Here is a 21972-nt window from a genome sequence, read left to right as displayed (position 1 = left end):
TTCAGACCATATTCTAAAGTTGACATCCGGAGATGGATGTGCGGAGCAGGAACTGCAGAATCCTCCAAATGCTATGAACAGCTGATTAATTCAGCAGTTGAAACCATCTGGAGACTTCTGCAGTTCCTGCTCCAGGGATTCATCTCCACACACAAGCCTCGTAGTATGTTCTGACGACGGTCCATCTTTGGAATGAACCCAGTCATCAATAAACGTGATTTCTGTGACCTAGACTGTTTCTCTAAGTAGAGTTTTTAAATGATTCACACAGATGGTTCCTTACAGTTTAAAAACAAGATTAAGGCAACATCTGGAATCAGGTTTGGAGTTAAAGGTGTTGATGTTGCAAGTATTTTGATTTTGGACACGTGATCTCATGATGGAATGAATTCCCATACAGAAATTCTATTGACCTTTCTATTGGACTTTTTTTGTTTTTTTGCCCTTGAGACGTTGAGGCAGACATTCCAGCACAATAGCCTGCTCTTAATTCTTGAAGTGCCCACTTGCATCACCTAGTTTCCTTGTTCTTGTCTGGTTTAGGAGACAAATATCATCATCAAGAATGCAGATGCATCAGATTTTGAACAGCTGCTGCTAAAACACATTAAGACTGTCAATGGTACACCAAATATGAGAGCTTTTGCTCCTGGGTTGAACTGTGTGGCAACCACAAACAGCGAACATTCCTGACATGCATACTCACATGCAAGATCTTGGTTAAAACTGGGAAGTGAGTCCTGAAAGAACACTGAACAGCAGGAGTCCTCTTCAAGCATTCTCCAGACACTAATTGCATTTCTTTTCATTCTGGCTGTCACTGGGACCTCAACTGACTTTAATCTTCAAAGCACTCACTAGGATTGAGGTTAGTGCGCTCTGGCAAGTAGGGATTGATGAGAAGGTGTACAGCTTTACTACACATGCAGGTATCCAATAAGCTCCTGCAGATGAGTAATGGGTGAATCTGATGTACAAGCAGGGCAGGCACATGAGATGTCATTTCATTTCACAAAAGCACCTCACAAATATTGGTATTATCACCAACTCTGTGTATATTACTTTTCAGTCCATTCAGACCTTGCCGTCACAATTAACAACACACAGACTAAATTGCTGATCCATGTGAGTTCCTTTAATGCTGTGTACAGATCCTACTGTTAACTTTTATGCATTAACATAGGCTTAACAGGTGTACTGGTTTGGAATGGTCACATGTGTACTCCAAAGTGTCTAACTGTCCACTAGTATGAACAACCACACACTAACTACAGTTAGAGCCAGATTTACCATTCTCATGTTAAGCATGCTCTTCAACTCTATGTTAAGTGCCAAATGAAACTGATCACAATACCATGTCACCTGGAGCTTCAAGCAAAAATTTGGTCCTCAGATCTGTACAGGTGCCAACAATCTGTCACATAAATCTTATAGCATTGGAATCCTCCCGGCCTCAACCATCACTAATCCATGTCCAAGACCTGTTTCTGGTATCTTCCTCTAGTCCCCTGACCACCCCGTACTATTCAGATTATCAGTCCTCCTCTTACCTATGCTTTTCATTAAGCAAGCCTGTAACTGCTCTTGCTTGGCCTTTCTCAGCTGATCCTGTTTTCATACACTTTTACTGACTTCCATTGACGTCTCTCATTTTACCTGTACTTTGCCTATGCCACATTCTTCCACCTACCTCAGCTGATCCTCTAGAAAGCAAATGTGACACATGAGCTACAATAACTTTTTTTAATGCTTGACCATTTCGCAACACTACTTCTGTTTATTATATGACTGTCCTTCCTAAGAAAAAAATTTTACATCGAATCTTATGTTCGATAATACATGATGAGAGGCACCTAAGACAAGACACCGAAAACTATCAAGAATGAGTAAATATCTCAAGGTACCGTTTTTCCTAAGTTACACTGGACAATGTGTTGAGATGCTTATGATATTCCTTGGTCTACTGTCGCAACGCTCCATCAAACAGAAAATTCATTTATGATACTATTTAAGTTAATAATATTACAGCACAGATGTGCAGAAGTAATATTTTACGTATTATTTATACTATGTACATTGATCAGTTCCACCACAAAATTCTTCAATGAAGGAAACAGAATTGGCCACCAATAACTTCTGTAGGCTCCTCTTACAATGAACTTCATTATTTGTTAAATTTTTTATATATGTTGGTAAGTTATTGAAAATGTGTGTTCCTGAATAATGAGCACCTTTCTAGGGCAAAAGACAAGACTTCCAATCTTTATGAAGATTAATCTTCTTTCTAGAACTGATTTAATGAACTAAGATGTTGGTTTGAAAAAAACAAATACATACTATATGTGACAAATTTCAGTCAAGAAACAATAAATTAGCAAGTAGCAGCTATGATCCTTAGTTCTTTGAATAGACCTCTGCAGGACATTTTTGAGTTCACACCACAAATAATTTGTGTTACACTTTTTTGAGCTCTGAAAACTTCAACTTGGCTTGATAAGTTACTCCATTACAATATTAGGTAATAAGAGTAAGGGAAGTATGCTAGCTTTTTCATTTTTACATCTCCTATATTAACAACATCTGCACAGCAAAAAAAGATTTGTTCCAGTGCTTCAGCAGTTCTGTGGAATGCTCCACCCAACTAAACTTACTAACTAGTTGTAATTTCAAGAATGTAAAACTGTTAACCAGTCTGTTTGTTTTCCTTCACATGTTAGACATATACTGTGAAGAAACCTCTTGCAAGTTCTGAACTTTAAATAATGTGTCTTTTCAAAGTTTTGTGCTAAAGAATTGGCCAGGAACCGTTTACTAATGTCTATGAAAATTTCATTTGCCAGTAATTCTAAAACTATACTTTAGTTGCTGTTTATTGCAATGTTTGTGTCCTCTGCTAAACAAACAAGCTTGGCATCTGCTAATGTTACTGTGAAAGGTCGTTAACAAAACCAGGAAAAAATGAAGAGCCTATCACGGAATCTCATGGGACATCACATGTAATTATTAGATTGGCACTTACGTTCACAGTGTTTCTGTTTTCATGTTGGTATTCTGGTTGCTGTGGGTTTATATTAATTTGTAGTTCACTGTTGCAGTTTGAATTTACATACCTGTCATTTTGTCATTCAGAGACAGTGAATAGAGCTATGGATGCTAGAAAATGGAGTGCCAAGTGGAGAAATTGGAACATTTCCAACATTTCAGTTCAATAAATGGGTGACAGCGATGGAGGCTACTGGAGAAATCTGTTCTGTGTACAGAGAGAATGCCACTGGACAGAACACGGTAAGAAAATGGTTTCCTCATTTTGAGGAGGACTGTTTTGACATTGGTAACCCTCCACATTCAGAAAGACCTTTGGGGTTTGATGAAGATAATTTAAATGCATTACTCCACAATGACCCATGTCAGTGTGCTCGAGAATGAGCAGATGTGATTAACTGTGACCATTCCTCCTATCATGTATTGTTATTGCTGATGAGAGAAGTTGTTTGTATGCAAACACAAGGAAAAGAAAGGAATGGTTGAGCACAAAGCAGCAACTTTCTGTACAAAGACCTGTGAGCATCCACAAAAGATAATGTTATGCATCTGGTGGAACAGCGACTGTGGGGTGTACTACGGATTGATCCCTGAGGTGTAACCATCACTGCTGACATTTTTTGCCAACACTGTAGTGTCTTGCAGATACAATCCAAGAACAACAACCAGGAACACTGCATGAAGTAATGCTACTCCACGATAATGCCTGCCGGCATATTGCTAAACTGACAAAGAACGTTATACAGGAGTTGGGTTGGGAGGTCTTCCCATACCCACCTAATTCACCTGATCTTTTGCCCTCAGATTTTCACCTTTCTCACTCTCTATCAAACAACCTTCAAGGGACTTCCTTTCCAGATGAAAGTGCACTCCAAACATGTGTCAACAAGTTCTTCGCCCCAAAACTACGTTATTTCTACAGTCACATAATCATTGTTAACATCGAGTATTGATTTAAGTGTCAGGAAGTCGTTTCTGAAAGTATTTGTATGGAGTGAAGCCATGTATGGAAGTGAAACATGGATGATGAATAGTTTAGACAAGAAGAGAATAGAGGCTTTCGAAATGTGGTGCTACAGAAGAATGCTGAAGATTAGATGGGTAGATCACATAACTAATGAGGAGGTATTGAATAGAATTGGGGAGAAGAGGAGTTTGTGGCACAACTTGACTAGAAGAAGGGACCAGTTGGTAGGACATGTTCTGAGGCATCAAGAGATCACGAATTTAGCATTGGAGCGCAGCATGGTGGGTAGAAATCGTAGGAGGAGACCAAGAGATGAGTACACTAAGCAGATTCAGAAGGATGTAGGCTGCAGTACGTACTGGGAGATGAAGAAGCTTGCACAGGATAGAATGGCATGTAGAGCTGCATCAAACCAGTCTCAGGACTGAAGACAACAACAACAACAACAACCACCACAGATTGGCAGACTGCTGTAAATAGTGAAAGTGAATACATTATTGGTGACTAAAGTTTCTGTCACGTGTCTGTGTGTGTGTGCGTGTGAGAGTTAAACTTATGGAAAAATGCTACGAACTTGTGCACCAATCCAATAGTTTCCAGCTGAATGATGACAGATAGCTTAATACAGGACTTTGTGGAAATAAATAGCTTACCAACATGCAGCTGACAACAGCTGTTCCTGAGATTTAACAATCTATACCTTCCATGAATAAATACACACATGGGCACATCAGTTATGACACGACAGCAGGAGTAATTTTTCTCTGTGCACCCCAATTTAACCAATCAGAAATTTAAAAAAATCTCTTCTATGCGTACTTTATGCCTTTTTTTTATTTTTTAGATTGGTATTTCACTACCACAGAACTAAGTATTGTGTCTCTAAAGCTGCTGTTCCCAAATGCAAATGCCACTTTCGATTTATATATTACATCGTCTTCATACTGGGCTCCACAACCATAAGTTCATTAAATGAAGGTGGCTTTTCTCCACTTACTTTATACTGACACAGACAACCTCTTCATTCTGTAACTTTTTTAGAATTTTAAAGCCATTATCAAGTACATAGCTTAGACAAGGTGTTGTGTGTAAGGAATAGGCTTTATACTCCATTTTGGTTTATAATTTGTATTGTTCTTGATGATTTGCAGACAGATGGTGCACTTAAAGCATGAAATTGCTGCCTTCTGTTATGCTTTATGCATATATCTTAAACAAAACAGCAATCAGAAGTTTTATGAGAAAGAACACAATTATAACCAAGTGATATACAAGTTGATAAACCCACATACCAAATGTGGGAAGCTCAGTTCTTACCATTCGCAACACACATGGAAATAGCTTGGCATACTTTTAAGATCTGAACCATGTAGTTCTACTCCAAAAAGGAAAGAATTTTAAGAATAACGTTTTGGGAAAAGGCATGAAATAACTTCTTTGCCCATTTTTCAACTTGACTTAAGAACAGAAAATGTCTCTCTGAAGGAAGATGACTGAGTATCTTTGCCACATACAAACAGAGATAAAGCTGGCACAGCTAAATAAAAAAACAAATGGGAATTTCCTTTATTAAACATATAAAAATCAATAGTCGCAATATGCACAACCATATTTTCAACAATGATTTCATTTTCTTTAAAAAACTAATTCTATCACACGAAGAGAGAAATTTGTACCATATGTGAGCAATTTGTCATTGTACTGTAATAAATACATAAAAAAATAAAAATCAATCACAAGTGCACATTATTTGAGACCAATGAATCACTAATAACACCACAATCTACATTAAAATTCTGCCTCAGTATAGTGACAAAAGGACCGTAAAAAGAAAATATCAATTCAGTCTTTTTAATTCAATACTAATACAATTCAACGGTTCAGAACAATACTATCTTAACTATCAATGGAGTCACATGTCTTCTCATTGTCCAACCTCACATTTATCTGGTGTAATATGACTGTACGTGCTATCTTTATTGGTATAGCTTGCAAACATGAAAGACCAAACATCATAACTAGACACTAGATCAGATTTCTGTGATATATCATCCTTTACATTGGTACAGCATGAGGCTTGTGACATCAAATAATTAGTGTTTGGCAGTTCTATGGTGGCATTCAACTGTGTAGTAAAACAATGATTTTGAATATGTTTGGTATTACTGATCAGTGGGTAAAAACAATTTCAGCAAAAACTAGTCCTGAATCTATACAGAGTTACAGGAAACAATACAAGCACACCAAATATCACACATCAGAGGTTATTATGCAAGGGATTAGGGATCATATACAATTTTTTGAAAACGTAGGATAATATCAAATAGGTAACACTCATATATATATATATATATATATATATTCTTCTGCTTGGATGAACGAAAAAGTTTTTAATGCTGAGTACAAACTAGGATTTTTCAAAAAGAAAGAAAAAAAAGTTAACTATGATGTGTGGGAGACACACACGGATCCAGATCCGGGAAGAAAAGCTACCTTGGAAGATACCACAGGCAGACATTTACTGAATAAAGATAATTATGGTGTTTGCAGAGAAACATTGCTGACAAGATGAAGAGCCAGAATGACAATACATTCCTGTGTGCCTGCTTTAATCTCCAGCAGCTACTGAATTCTCCCTACTTTGACACATCTTTATTCTACTACTAATGAAAACTCATCACTTACAGTTTTACTATCTGTAACCTAATGAAGAGAAAAGAAGATTGTCAATGTGGAACGAGGGCACTGGAAATTTTCTTCTATTTATGATGACTGCAGTGGCCAACATCAAAGCAGATTTGTCTTTATCATGTGTTTCCTCAGTGTAGCTAACCTGTCAATTGATTCAATTTAGTCTTTAGAGAAGGAGCACATTAAAAATGAAGGAGACAGCATGTATGGCATTATAAGAGAGCCAAAAAAGGGCATCAGCATTTATATACCAGCTCAATGGTATACACCAGCTGCTACAGGACAACAAGGTAGAAAATGATACATGTCTGAGATCTGGCAAAGTGATTTTTTTCTCTATTTCAAAGAGGCATATTCTAAGGTTACAGATTGGACCACAATAGAAAATTGAGAAAGGATGAAATGGGTTGGAGCGACAGTTTTGATAGTGAAGAAATAGAAACCATGGAACATGTTTTTTTCAAATATTAATATGGTGCTGAGTACAAAGCAAATGATTCATTGCATAACTCTGAGGCTGCAGGCCACATATAGAACACGCAGCTACATTGCCATTCACATATTCCTCACCACTACCAACTTAAGAGGGGATAATATTCAACTTTATTGCTGCTTTGCAAGAGAAATATTATACCAACTACTTACCATGGCTTTTATGACAACTTGCACATGTGAACCTCATGTTAAGCAAGATGAATAAAGGTGTGTAATAATTGTATTTTGATGACAGCTACATTTTCAGTTTAAATTTTATCTTGTTTTTTTAATATCAAATTTTTTTTGTACTTCACTTACATGTGTGTCCATGCACAGAAATTCACTGCTGAACTGACACTGTGGTTTCAACTGTTACTGTCATACACAGAGCACAATATAGTTTTTTAACATGTGCACCTTGCATTGATAACCATGTACGTTTAGAAGAATAAAATCTTAAAGTGCTGTTAATTTTGGTTATTAATGAATTTAACAGCAATTTTCACTCCCAAAACACTTCGATATATGTAATCACTGAAATAAAGTGAATGCCAATGATACAAATGGTCTTTCTAAATAAACAACAAGACTGTAAAGTTAAGTGGTGATTTTTGAGAAACAACGAAACTTTACATTTGTTATCCTGTAAAATTTCACAGAAGTAAATTGCGATAATATTATTCCGAACCGTCAAATTTATACCTCAGTGAAATAATTGTAGTTTTAATTGAAATACTTTTTCAATTAGTAAAAATATAATCACTTAAGCAAAAGGAAATGTAGTTTGTGTGAATAAGAGTTTTAAACTGCATCCAACAAACTGTATGCACAGGTCTGTCAGTTGCTCACTATTCAACAACAATGTACTCCCAAGCCAATGAATTAATGTTATATCTATGTAGAGGCATGAAACCAGAACACAATGACAAATGATTTACAGTAGTGAACCAGAGAATTCCCAAGTGAGGACAATAGAGTAAAAAAAGAAAATGTTTGTATAAAAGTGTAAATGTTCCTGGTCCCAAAGACAGAAAGAAGCCCATACCATTGACTTAACAAAATCTAGTTAAATGAAAACAACATATACTGTACGGCACAATGATTTAAAATGTCAATGATTCTTATTAATTACCTGAGGTGTCGTTCTTTTTCAACCACTACAAATTTTAACACCATATTTCAAACTGCACAATACACTCTTCACTTCAATCTAAGATAGGTCAAAATAACATCATCTGGGGATGGAGTATTGAAAGTAAATCTGCTTATACTTTCAGATATTTGTCTCTTTTTGGACACACTTTTTACATGATGGACTCTCCACTTTCTGCACAACACTTTACCAAATGCTGATGGTTCTCTCCTGGACTGACTATATTTCTCTCTTAATGCATCACTTGCATCCAATAAACAAGGTAAGTTAGGAACAAATAAATGATCTTCTGGTGTCAAGTCAATAGGAAAACGTTTATCTTGTGTTGGGTAGTCAACCACAACAGAATCTTTAGTGCTCTCTCCTTGTGTGTTCTTTAGAGCACATTTCAAATCTATAACCCAGTTATCCGTATCATTGTCTTCATCTGCCATAGCACTATCCATACTAGAAGTATTTACATCTTGACTACCATCAGACAAAGATTCAGATATACCTCTCCTTTTTTGTGCAATATGCAGACGTGGTATAACAAACTGTGGGCATGATTCTGACTTCATAACCTCATAATTACCAACTGCATGAGGGCTATTGCAGTATGAAGATGATTTGTGTACTAGATGATTTTTGACAATTTCTGACAAAGAAGACAAGTTTTGATTTCCAGATGATGATGTTGTTTTGTCACTGCTCTTCACTTCCCTTAAACAAGGCACATGATTAAGCATTTGAACATTTGACTTTGTATCACTCTGACACAAATTTAATAAAACTGGAGATCCTAATGGGCCTGCAGATTCACCTGCATTCTGTGTTGACAATCTGCTGAATCTCTCTGCCATTCCACTTTCAGATGTTGCATCTATGTCATCAATAGACAAATGTCTGTCTTCATTTTTTGAATATTGTTCACAATGGGGTTTATGGGGTACTATATATTTGCTTGCTGTGTCCGGAGCATCTGCAGAACCAAAACTTTCACTGTGGCATTTTACTAGTTCATCACAGACTGCTCCACGACTATCTGCATCTATGAACATCTCACTTGTCGTATCACAATTTCTTAGAGATGGAACTGTTGGTGCCCTGCATGAAAGTTCAGACTGACTTATCTCCAGTATTTCTAACTTCTTTTCTGAAGGAGTTACATTCTTCAAAGAATACTGTTTTGCAAGGGTAGCCAGCGAAGAAAATGCTATTTCATCTGAATCTGAATCATCCCCTTCTGCTATGTTTTCTTTATCTGAATCTTTACGAAGTTTCTGTAGGCGTGGTATTTGAAATTTCAATTGGGTCTCAGGACAGCTATTAACAGCCTTCATTCTGTCATTTGATGAGTCATTGTTAATTTTCAGCATCCCAGAGTTTCCTGAAGTATTCATAGTTCCACAAATATTGTTTACACTGCCAAACTTTTCGGTTCTTTCATTAACAGTTAGTGAAAATTCCTTGGGCAAATTACTTTGTTTCATATTAAAATTAGAGGACAAATTTGTACTGTCTACTGCTAAATGGTTTAACATTAAAAAGTCTGCATTCAAACAATTATGCTGTGGTTTCCGAGTTTTACAATGAATATTGAAATGTTTGTGTTCCTGATTTCTTGTCAAATGACTTTGCACACAGGGATAAAAATCACTAAAATCATCATCTTACCTTCCACATCACCAGTAATAAGTCATTTTGTGGAGGGCAGATGCATTAATAATGATTGAGCAGTGATGATGACATTCCACATAGATGACAGGTGAATATGGAAAAGAAAAGGAAAGGAAACAATTGATATGTTATTACAACAGTAAAAATATAAATTAATAAAAACATAACTAAATAAAATATGAAAACAACAATGACATGAGACAAATCTGCCTACATAGTTCACATTAAATGACAACTGATAACCAAAACTGAAGTGTGGTAACTGTCATTGAAAAAAGGAGAGTAAATGAAACAGAGGGGATTGTGTGTTTTAGCTTTGAGAGGCCATTATTTTTTTAATATACTGGGCAGAAGTTAAAGAAAGGTCTCTACTTCATACAACAACAGAAATCTTACTATAATTTTTCTGTTAATATGCAACTTCATATAGTGAACATAAGCAAAAGAATGGATAAACCTCAGTCATTAAATATGGATGGAGGAAGGCATTAAATGGTGGGAAATGACATACTATATGGGAAATGCACACATTGCATAGATTTCTTGCTAAAATGATTCTCAGTAAACAACAAAGAATAACCAATACAAAGTTGCAGTTTTCTTCTACTTCTTCCCTACCTTCCAGCTCTTAATGTCCAGGTACAGTACACTTCTTGAATGTCTCCCATAACAATCTACCTGATTATTGTTTCCTTTGTGTTGCCACCAAGAGGAATCGTCAACATATGACAGGAACTATCATTCAAAGCAAAAAATTCTAGAAACATAGTATCCAAAATGCATACTTTAAGAGCCATGAGCACTTCATCTTTGATACAGTGACACAAATCTCTTCTATTACAAGCTCTTACCTTCCCATATCTTGATGAATGGTAGTAAATACCAAAACAAATGCCTAGTAACCATGGGTTTAAAGGTGCATACCATAACAGCTATGAGCACTTCAATACTATGAAACACATCTCTTCAACTAAAGAAGGGTTCATAGCTCTTAGGTAATGCACTTTAGAGCCTTTGTTACCAAACTTTTTTCCTTGTTTTGGTCCATACTACCTCCTCTCAAAATACAGTGGACAAAGAAAGAGTTTGCAGCAGAAAACATTTGTTTCATACTAGAAGGTGAAGAAGTGCTCATAGCTCTTAGGTATAGATTCAAGAGCTCATCTTTGGTAGACTCTTTCTTCCAATGATCATTTCTCTCCTATCCCTGGATGTTTATGATTCCTCCTGGAACACCCTGTACATTGAAAATTCATTAGTGTGCGAAAGTTGATGACAAAAGTAACTTTCGCATGATGTGTCACTGCCAAGTAACATAGCTTTATGAAACTTGGACATACATAGAAAGACTCAGCACAATATGCTATAAAAGATAACTGAAAGAAATATGCAGTGAGACACACAGAAATGACACCTTTTTTTTTAAGTTTAGGTTAGTGTTTTTTAACGTCCCGTCGACAACGAGGTCATTAGAGACGGAGCGCAAGCTCAGGGTTAGGGAAGGAAATCGGCCGTGCCCTTTCAAAGGAACCATCCCGGCATTTGCCCGAAACGATTTAGGGAAATCACGGAAAACCTAAATCAGGATGGCTGGAGACGGGATTGAACCGTCGTCCTCCCGAATGCGAGTCCAGTGTGCTAACCACTGCGCCACCTCGCTCAGTTTTTTTTTTTTTTTTTCTCTCTTCAAAGACAATAATTACACTGATACCACCGCATTTCATGATGATCCTCTGGATATTACAGAAGCAGGGACATAGTTCTCAACAAGGTGTGTGATTACTACAGATGGGAATGCATGCTCTGCAATGTGCTACCATGGTGGCAACAAGGTTGGTAAACAGTTCATGTGATAGAGCTTTTCATTCCTACACCAGCACTTTTGGCATCTGCTGGATGGTCGGTTCATGTGGCCGTGCTGCAATTATCTCCACAATGCACCTTACACGTGCTCAGTGGAATTTAAATTAGGGAAACCAGCAGGCCAGGCCATTCGCTCAATATCCTCTCACTTCAAGAGCTTCTCCACCTGTGCCGTTCAATGTCATCGTGCACTGTCACCCATATAGAGGAAGTCACCACTGAAAAGACACACGTGGGGAAGGAGTACAGTGTCACAATAATGTTGAATCGTGAATGTACCTTGTTCAAAGATTTGCAAGTCAGTACGTCCATGCAGCATTATGCCTCCCCACACCACAATAACTGGATCACCAAAATGGCAAAGTTCAATGATGTTTCTGGGCCCATTACACGTTCCCACCTCTTGCCACATGTTGTACATCCAGCACTGTCTAACATTATCGTTTTCATGATATAGTTGTTATAGTGTGGGGAGGCATAATGCTGCATGTATGTACTGACCTCCAAATCTCTGAACACTGTACACCAAACAGTCAGTGTTATTGTGACACTTACTCCTTCCCCTTGTGCATCTTCTCAGGGATGCATTTGGCCCTGACTTCACTTTTACGGGTGACAATGCAGGACAGCATCAAACGGCGCAGTTGGAGGAGTGATAAATTTAATTGAGCAAATGTGGGATGTGTTGGGGAGACATGTCACAGTACAGCCACATGCACTGACCATGCAAAAGTTGCCAACTATGTTGGTGAAGGAAAGGAACACCCTACCACACAAACTGTTTATAAACTCTGTTGTCACCATGGTAGCACAACCATGGTAGCACATTGCAAAGCATCCACTGCTATTTGCAGAGATCACACACCCCGTTGAGAACCATGTCCTGCCTTCTGTAATGTCCAGGGGACCATCATGAAACATGGTAACATCAGTATAATCATGCCTTTGAATAGAAATGTCTCACTGTGTTCTTCTTTTAGCTACTTTCTGTACTACAATGTAGCAATTCTTTCCATGTATGTCCAAGTTTTATTATGCTATTTTACTCTGAAGTGACACATCACGCAAAATTTACTTTCATCCTTAAATTTTGCTCACCAGTATATGTACAAATCTTGCTGCAGCCGTGGAAGAGGGTGTTTAGGTGTGTAGTGTGGTTGTGTGTAATTTTACTAGAAGATCAAAATCTAAGAAGCTACTGTGAAAACTATTTTCTGGTATGTATTTCTATGCTCCACACGTCAGTCTGCTATAGGTGAATGGGTGCCTTTGCCTTTACAAACTATGCATTTGTAATTGTGATGCTTGACAGCAAATGCATGTTACACACTTCTTATATAATTTTGTTGTTATGGTTCCTAAAGTCAACTGTTCATTCGAAGTGGATGGAGGGGAGGGGAGGGTGGGGCCATGTATTATAGAGAAAATTAATTTCTGTGAGAATTATTGGAAGGACATAATCTGTGACTAAAACAAAGGTGGAGATTTGACAGCAAAATGACAGTGGAAAATAGAAACTTTAAAAGTAATAAAAGGTGGCCACCATAGTATTGGAAAATAACCCCTTCTGATATTCATATAAATTCATTGATTATAGAATATCATAGCAATCCAAACTGCCAACTTATCAAAAACGTACTTTAGTTTAAGGGCTCAACATGATAAATGTGTGCGTGTGCATGCGCAAGCACCCCCTACACGCACACATGCATACTTCATACTTTTTCCAACTGTCTTGGTAGCTGTATATATTCACCATCCCTTAGTTTTAGGAACATTCGGCAGTGAAACATTGGTGACACCCTATCAACCATGTCTTTACTTTTGGAAAGATAGCAAAGTCACAGGAAGCAATAGCAGAACTGTAAGTAAAGTGCTCAATAATTTTGCAGTTTACTGCAACCAAATAGAAAGTAGCAATTTTGGAGTGTGTGTCCGATTCTTACAGGAATGAAATCGGACATTGTCAGGTCTTGACCTTGAACAAATGGTTTTTGCCATCTGTGTATTTTAACCATTGTGCCACAAATTATATCAAATGCCATTCATATTGATCCTCTTCCCCTCCCTTTATTGCATCCCATACTAGCCCAAAGTTACTCATTTTTTAAGATAAAAATTCGTTTATTTGCATATTTTATGAGTTCTCCCTATGTTGAGAGATTCTGCTGTCTTTCCATAAGGAAAAATACAGCTGCAAGGATGGCAATTTCTTTTTATTCCAGATGCACAGCTCCTAAAGATGTGTGAGGTGATGATGCATCCAGCAGCCAAGAAACGTGTTGGAAACTGATAAGGTATGGATTAAGTTCAGTGACAATTATTCTGCAGAAGTAAAATATATGTTCTGAGTTGCAAATTCTTGTCTAGTATTCTCTGTACGTCAACCTGTCAGCTGAGTTGGCTGAAAGCAGTGTGCAGAGCTGTCGCACTTCATAATAATGTTATTGGTATTCTTCTGACACTTTAAGAGGGACACTGTTTTACCAGCTATAATGTTGCAATATTTCTAATATTTTGTGAATTAACCCTTTGACTGCTCTGGATGAGTTAACACGCATGCCTTTGTACCTGTCCCTGTGTGCTCTGAATGACCACCAGTCAGGTAGAAGGACTGATAGCACGCGTAAGGAGATGGGACCTGGATAAACTAAAAGAACCAGAGGTTGTACAGAGATTCAGGGAGAGCATAAGGGAGCAATTGACAGGAATGGGGGAAATAAATACAGTAGAAGAAGAATGGGTAGCTTTGAGGGATGAAGTAGTGAAGGCAGCAGAGGATCAAGTAGGTAAAAAGACTAGGGCTGGTAGAAATCCTTGGGTAACAGAAGAAATATTGAATTTAATTGATGAAAGGAGAAAATATAAAAATGCAGTAAGTGAAACAGGCAAAAAGGAATACATATGTCTCAAAAATGAGATCGACAGGAAGTGCAAAATGGCTAAGCAGGGATGGCTAGAGGACAAATGTAAGGATGTAGAGGCCTATCTCACTAGGGGTAAGATAGATACCGCCTACAGGAAAATTAAAGAGGCCTTTGGAGATAAGAGAACGACTTGTATGAATATCAAGAGCTCAGATGGAAACCCAGTTCTAAGCAAAGAAGGGAAAGCAGAAAGGTGGAAGGAGTATATAGAGGGTCTATACAAGGGCGATGTACTTGAGGACAATATTATGGAAATGGAAGAGGATGTAGATGAAGATGAAATGGGAGATATGATACTGCGTGAAGAGTTTGACAGAGCACTGAAAGACCTGAGTCGAAACAAGGCCCCCGGAGTAGACAATATTCCATTGGAACTACTGACGGCCGTGGGAGAGCCAGTCCTGACAAAACTCTACCATCTGGTGAGCAAGATGTATGAAACAGGCAAAATACCCTCAGACTTCAAGAAGAATATAATAATTCCAATCCCAAAGAAAGCAGGTGTTGACAGATGTGAAAATTACCGAACTATCAGCTTAATAAGTCACAGCTGCAAAATACTAACACGAATTCTTTACAGACGAATGGAAAAACTAGTAGAAGCCAACCTCGGGGAAGATCAGTTTGGACTCCGTAGAAACACTGGAACACGTGAGGCAATACTGACCTTACGACTTATCTTAGAAGAAAGATTAAGGAAAGGCAAACCTACGTTTCTAGCATTTGTAGACTTAGATAAAGCTTTTGACAATGTTGACTGGAATACTCTCTTTCAAATTCTAAAGGTGGCAGGGGTAAAATACAGGGAGCGAAAGGCTATTTACAATTTGTACAGAAACCAGATGGCAGTTATAAGAGTCGAGGGACATGAAAGGGAAGCAGTGGTTGGGAAGGGAGTAAGACAGGGTTGTAGCCTCTCCCCGATGTTGTTCAATCTGTATATTGAGCAAGCAGTAAAGGAAACAAAAGAAAAATTCGGAGTAGGTATTAAAATTCATGGAGAAGAAATAAAAACTTTGAGGTTCGCCGATGACACTGTAATTCTGTCAGAGACAGCAAAGGACTTGGAAGAGCAGTTGAATGGAATGGACAGTGTCTTGAAAGGAGGATATAAGATGAACATCAACAAAAGCAAAACAAGGATAATGGAATGTAGTCTAATTAAGTCAGGTGATGCTGAGGGAATTAGATTAGGAAATGAGGCACTTAAAGTAGTAAAGGAGTTTTGCTATTTGGGGAGCAAAATAACTGATGATGGTCGAAGTAGAGAGGATATAAAATGTAGGCTGGCAATGGCAAGGAAAGCGTTTCTGAAGAAGAGAAATTTGTTAACATCGAGTATAGATTTAAGTGTCAGGAAGTCATTTCTGAAAGTATTCGTATGGAGTGTAGCCATGTATGGAAGTGAAACATGGACGATAAATAGTTTGGACAAGAAGAGAATAGAAGCTTTCGAAATGTGGTGCTACAGAAGAATGCTGAAGATTAGATGGGTAGATCACATAACTAATGAGGAAGTATTGAATAGGATTGGGGAGAAGAGAAGTTTGTGGCACAACTTGACCAGAAGAAGGGATCGGTTGGTAGGACATGTTCTGAGGCATGAAGGGATCACCAATTTAGTATTGGAGGGCAGCGTGGAGGGTAAAAATCGTAGAGGGAGACCAAGAGATAAATACACTAAGCAGATTCAGAAGGATGTAGGTTGCAGTAGGTACTGGGAGATGAAAAAGCTTGCACAGGATAGAGTAGCATGGAGAGCTGCATCAAACCAGTCTCAGGACTGAAGACCACAACAACAACAACATGTTCAGAGCACCAGGGACAGGTACAAAGGCATGCGCATTGACACATCAAGAGCAGTTAAATGGTTAATTCACCAAATATTTGTGTAGACACTTTCAGAGTACCAGGTAGAAGACCTGATCGCGCGCGTAAACACGTTCAGAGCACACTGGGACAAGTACGAAGGTGCGCGCGTTAACACGTCCAGAGCAGTAAGAGGGTTAAGCGTTTCAGTTACTAGCCAGTCGAACATTTTCAAACTATAGTTGTATGAAAATATGTCCGCATCCCTTCTTTAGGATGACAAGAGCTAACTTTGTACATAGTGGCTACCGTTGGATCTGTGACTGCTAATAAGTTCATAAAATTTAAAAGGAAAACCTCTGTCATCAATCACAATTGTGCTCTTTACTTTAAAAAAAAATTGCAATATGCATTCAAGCTGTGACAGTGCATCACCAGATGCTTAACGTGTTATTTGGTCATTACTTTTGGATTAAAGGAGACCATTCACCAAAAAGTAGATGTGTTGAGTTATTAAGAGGCACATATAAAAAGAAAGAAAATCAGAGTAACCCTTTTACGAGCTAGTGTAAAATGCGTGCAGTACACACACACACACACACACACACACACACACACACACACACACACACAGTGCTATCCAGCAGTAACCATGCAGAGGCATAAGTAAGTGTGTGTGTGTGTGTGTGTGTGTGTGTGTGTGTGTCTCAGGAAATAGGAGCACCCCAAAAGCTGGCAAGTTTTCTTTATTTTTGCATGTTCCTATCAACAACTCAACACTTCTGCTTTTCGGTGAGTGGTCTCCTTTAATCCAAAAGTTTTTACACTCTGAAATTTTCTACAACATTTGATCATTATTTTTGTTTGACAGTTCCCACTGGTCTGCTTCTGTTATCAGTTGTACAGATTTGAAGTAGATATTATTTACATTATGAAAACATAGAATTTGGAACTGTTTAGAAATAACAATAAAAGTTTAAGTACCTACAAATAGGCCTTCAGAACTCAAAAATACATTGAGCTTTTTTACAAAGCTTACAACTGTGACCAAAGGCAGACATTTTTCCTTTATATTTGAAGAACAAATGTCGTAATCTGGCAGGAAATTTCGAAAGCAGTTATGTTCCATACACTAACTACATGTTAGAGAAAAAAAGTTTTGGTCCAAGAAACTCTTCTGTTCCCAACGTTTTGTCCAGGACTCTGCTGGACAACTTCAGAGGTGCTCCTCCGCTGAGTCTTGCCAAATGATTGGTCAGACGTCTGAGAGTGACATATATACTGTAGGAAAGGGGGTGTTGTCAAGGTAACATGTGACGAGCAGAGATAATCCTTGTCAAAGATAAAAATTAACTATCGATTGTTGTCTTGTCAAAGATAAAATTTTCTAGCAATTCTGCAGAGCTACTGCCCACATGTCGCTAAGTTTCATTGCCTCCTCATTTCTATTAAAATTATAATGATGCTTATAAATTTCAATGGCTTCTCTGCATAGTCGTGGATAATAACTTGACGTTGTAGACAAAATTTCTGTTTCAGAGAACTTCACTTTGTGGTTTCCTGACTGAAGAGCATACTCTGCTACAGCCGATTTCTCTACTTTTCCTAGTCGGCTAAGACTTTTGTGCTTTTTTACCCAAGTATTTACGCTCCTCTTGGTAGTTCCAATATAAACTTTACCACATGTACATGGAATTTTCTGTAGACCACTTGTCGACAGAGGAGGGCGTTTATCCTTCACAAATCGGATTACTTGACTGATTTTCTTTATTGGTCTAAAGACCGGTCTGATCCGTTACTTTTGTAATAAAAGGGAGAGGAACCGTATTTTTCTGTTGTTGTGGTTCATCCTTGTCCTTCGGTCTTATGTTCCTTGGTCACAGAATTCTCTTTACCTCTTTGCCTCGAAGGCCTGCTTCAAATGTTTTATTTCAGCGTCCAGGTGTTCCGATGTGCATATCTGCTCTGCTCTATCGACAAGACTTTTAACGACACCTCTCTTTTGTTGTGGACGGTAATTGGAGTTTTTATGCAAATACCTGTAGTAAGTGTTACTTTCTGAAAAACTTTTATGTTCCAAACTTCCATCAGACTGTCCCATAACTAAAACATCCAAGAAAGATATTCTATTATGATTTTCCATTTCCACGGTGAACTGGATTTTTGGATTAATTTTATTCAGATGATCAAAGAATTCATCCAAAGCCTTTCTATCATGGGACCAAAACACAAATGTGTCAGTTTTCCCAATATATGGTTGTAAACGAGCTGCTAGATTGAGATTTTCACTCTGCAGCGGAGTGTGCACTGATATGAAACTTCCTGGCAGATTAAAACTGTGTGCCGGACCGAGACTCGAACTCGGGACCTTTGCCTTTCGCGGGCAAGTGCTCTACCAACTGAGCTGAGTTGGTAGAGCACTTGCCCACAAAGGCAAAGGTGCCGAGTTCGAGTCTCTATTTTATGAATTTTGGGTACAACCTACAGTCTAGGACACACAGCTTCACTGACTCATACATAAAAGACTCGCGTCATGTTATTGAGAAACTTGAAGGACTAATTCTGGCTCCTTAAGATATTGTTGTAAGTTTTGACATAGTGTCCTTATTCATTATGATCCTAGTTTAGGAAGTTATGATTTTCATAATGGATATTTTTCCAGGAAATTCGATTGCTTGTTTTAGACATTGCCTTACATCGAGTCAGTTCTAGTGGGATGATGAATTTTATGAGCAACTTGACGGTGTAGCAATGGGTAACCCATGTGGTACTGTGATCGCTAATTTCTATATGGAGAAATTCAAACAATCAGCTCTGGACAAAGCAAATAAGAAACCATCTCATTGGTATTGGTTTGTAGATGACACATTTGTGAAACTTCCTGGCAGATTAAAACTGTGTGCCAGACCGAGACTCGAACTCGGGACCTTTGCCTTTCGTGGGCAAGTGCTCTACCGACTGAGCTACCCAAGCATGACTCACGCCCCGTCCTCACAGCTTTAATTCCGCCAGTACCTCATCTCCTACCTTCCAAGCTTCACAGAAGCTCTCCTGCAAACCTAGCAGAACTAGCACTCCTGGAATAAAGGATATTGCGGAGACATGGCTTAGCCACAGCCTGGGGGATGTTTCTAGAATGAAATTTTCACTCTACAGCGGAGAGTGCACTGATATGAAACATCCTGGCAGATTAAAACTGTGTACCGGACCGAGACTCGAACTCGGGACCTTTGCCTTTCACGGCAAGTGTTCTACCGACTGAGCTACCCAAGCACGACTCACCCCCCGGAATTACAGCTGTGAGGACGGGGTGCGAGTCGTGCTTGGGTAGCTCAGCCGGTAGAGCACTTGCCCGCAAAAGGCAAAGGTCCCGAGTTCGAGTCTCGGTCCGGCACACAGTTTTAATCTCTCCGCTGTAGAGTGAAAATTTCATTCTAGACACATTTGTGGTTTGGTCCCATGGTAGAAAGGCTTTGGACGAATTATCTGGTCATCTAAATAAAATTAATCCAAAAATTCAGTTCACCATCGAAATGGAAAATGATAATAGACTATCTTTCTTGGATGTTTTAGTTATGAGATGGTCCGATGGAAGTTTGGAACAAAGTTTTTCAGAAAGCAACACATACCAACAGGTATTTGCATAAAAGCTCCAAACACCGTCCACAACAAGAGAGAGGTGTCATTAAAAGTCTTGTCGATAGAGCCAAGCAGATATGCACTTAGGAACACCTGGATGATGAAATAAAACATCTTAAGCAGGCCTTAGAGAAAAATGGTTACTCAGGCAAAGAGTTAAAGAGAATTTTATGACCAAGGAACATAAGACCGACGGACAAGGATGAACCACAACAACGGAAAAATACAATTTCTCTCCCTTTTATTAAAAAAGTAACAAATCAGATTGGTAAGATTTAACAGAAACATGACATCAGATCGATCTTTAGACCAACAAAGAAAATCTGTCCAGTACTCTGATCTGTGAAGGATAAATGCCCTTCTCTGTCAACATGTGGTGTATACAAAATTCCGTGTACATGTAGTAAAGTTTATACTGGAACTTCAAGAGGAGTGTAAATATACGGGTAAAAGAGCACAAAAGTCTTTGCTGACTAGGATAAATAGAGAAATCGGCTGTAGCAGAGCACGCTCTTCAGTCTGCAAACCACAAAGTAAGTTTTCCGAAACAGAAAGTTTGTCAACAACGTCAAGTTATTATCCACGACTATGCAGAGAAGCCATTGAAATTTATAAGCATCATGATACTTTTAATAGAAAAGAGGAGGCAATGCAATCTTCAATTGAAATATCTTATCAACAGTAAACTAAGACAGAAAGTAATAGTCACCTCGATTTCGATCTTTCCTCTCTCGCTGTGGCTTGGGGTCATCTGCAACAGTAAAAACAATTTAAAAACATATTTATTGTGTTATGATTCACTATGAATAGGTCCAATATCTCACCTGAAATACAGAGGTGATACCATGGTTATTAATGAGTCACCGCAAGTATGAAAATAGCACAAGTAGCACATACAATATGAAAGTAATTGGCATATTGAGTGAAATATTGTGATGGTGAAGTATAATAGCTTGTTGTGCAAAGCAGCAAAATAATAATGATATCAATGCTATGCAAAGAAAATATAATGCAGATCACAAGTCTTCCACATAAATACAGACCAATGTGTGAAGATATCATATGCAAACACTGTAAACACAACATGCACACTAATATTTAATTCTTACATTTCTCATACAAAAACTCACTACAATTAATGCTTTCATAATTTCTGTGCCACTTTTTAGGTTTCTGTTTTGATAATTAGACTGAAACCCACTTACAAAGTGCTAGAAATGATAAACTGACATTACAATGATTTTGTTACAGTTTTAATGCCAAAGAGTAGTTGCTGATCTCAAAATCATGAGGAAAAAATTGGTCAGAACAATGTGTTGCTTTGTACACATGACAGTAATGTTTTGATAAAAGTTATTAACCTCTAACAAAGAGGACACATGGAGCAAACCCATGGAGAAGAGTTTAACAATCTTAATCATCATAGCTTCAATGCTGATAAACATTGCAGAAAAGACTGGAAGTAATCAGATGACATTACATGAAAATTCTACAGTTCAACAGATAAGAAACTTATTAACATCTGCCATTAAGTGCAATCACTGCAAGTTTTTACAGTGTGAAAAACACCAGTTATTAGCAATGTAAAGATACCAATGTTTGAGAAAACTTAACCTTCTTGAAGTTGATCTGTGACAAATCTACTGTACATTGTAGATTAGATACTTCGAAATACATAACTAGTTCTAATTTGATTACAGAACTGGAAAGCACCTCTGACTTCAACAATTACACAAAGGACAGTC

The 21972-nt window shown here is 38.0% G+C and overlaps 1 protein-coding gene across 2 annotated transcripts in view; it reads right to left on the bottom strand.

Annotated features, from left to right (window-relative positions):
- LOC124794984 (protein HBS1) overlaps window positions 1–21972 on the bottom strand; it is a 188613-nt gene that overhangs the window by 133472 nt on the left and 33169 nt on the right. Inside the window, exons 4-5 of one of the 2 annotated variants that reach the window (XM_047258728.1) lie at window positions 20937–20978; window positions 5646–9981 (exon numbers count right to left, since the gene is read on the bottom strand). In XM_047258728.1, the coding sequence (XP_047114684.1) occupies window positions 8378–9981; window positions 20937–20978 (1646 nt within the window). In that variant the 3' untranslated portion in view covers window positions 5646–8377. Of the gene's footprint in view, window positions 1–5645; window positions 9982–20936; window positions 20979–21972 lie in introns of those variants that run through there. The other variant, XM_047258727.1, reaches the window with a different exon arrangement.

Source organism: Schistocerca piceifrons, chromosome 4 (assembly GCF_021461385.2).
Source record: "Schistocerca piceifrons isolate TAMUIC-IGC-003096 chromosome 4, iqSchPice1.1, whole genome shotgun sequence".
Lineage (NCBI taxonomy): Eukaryota > Metazoa > Arthropoda > Insecta > Orthoptera > Acrididae > Schistocerca > Schistocerca piceifrons.
Note: the sequence above shows the minus strand (reverse complement) of the source record. Positions and strands in the feature narration are given on the sequence as shown.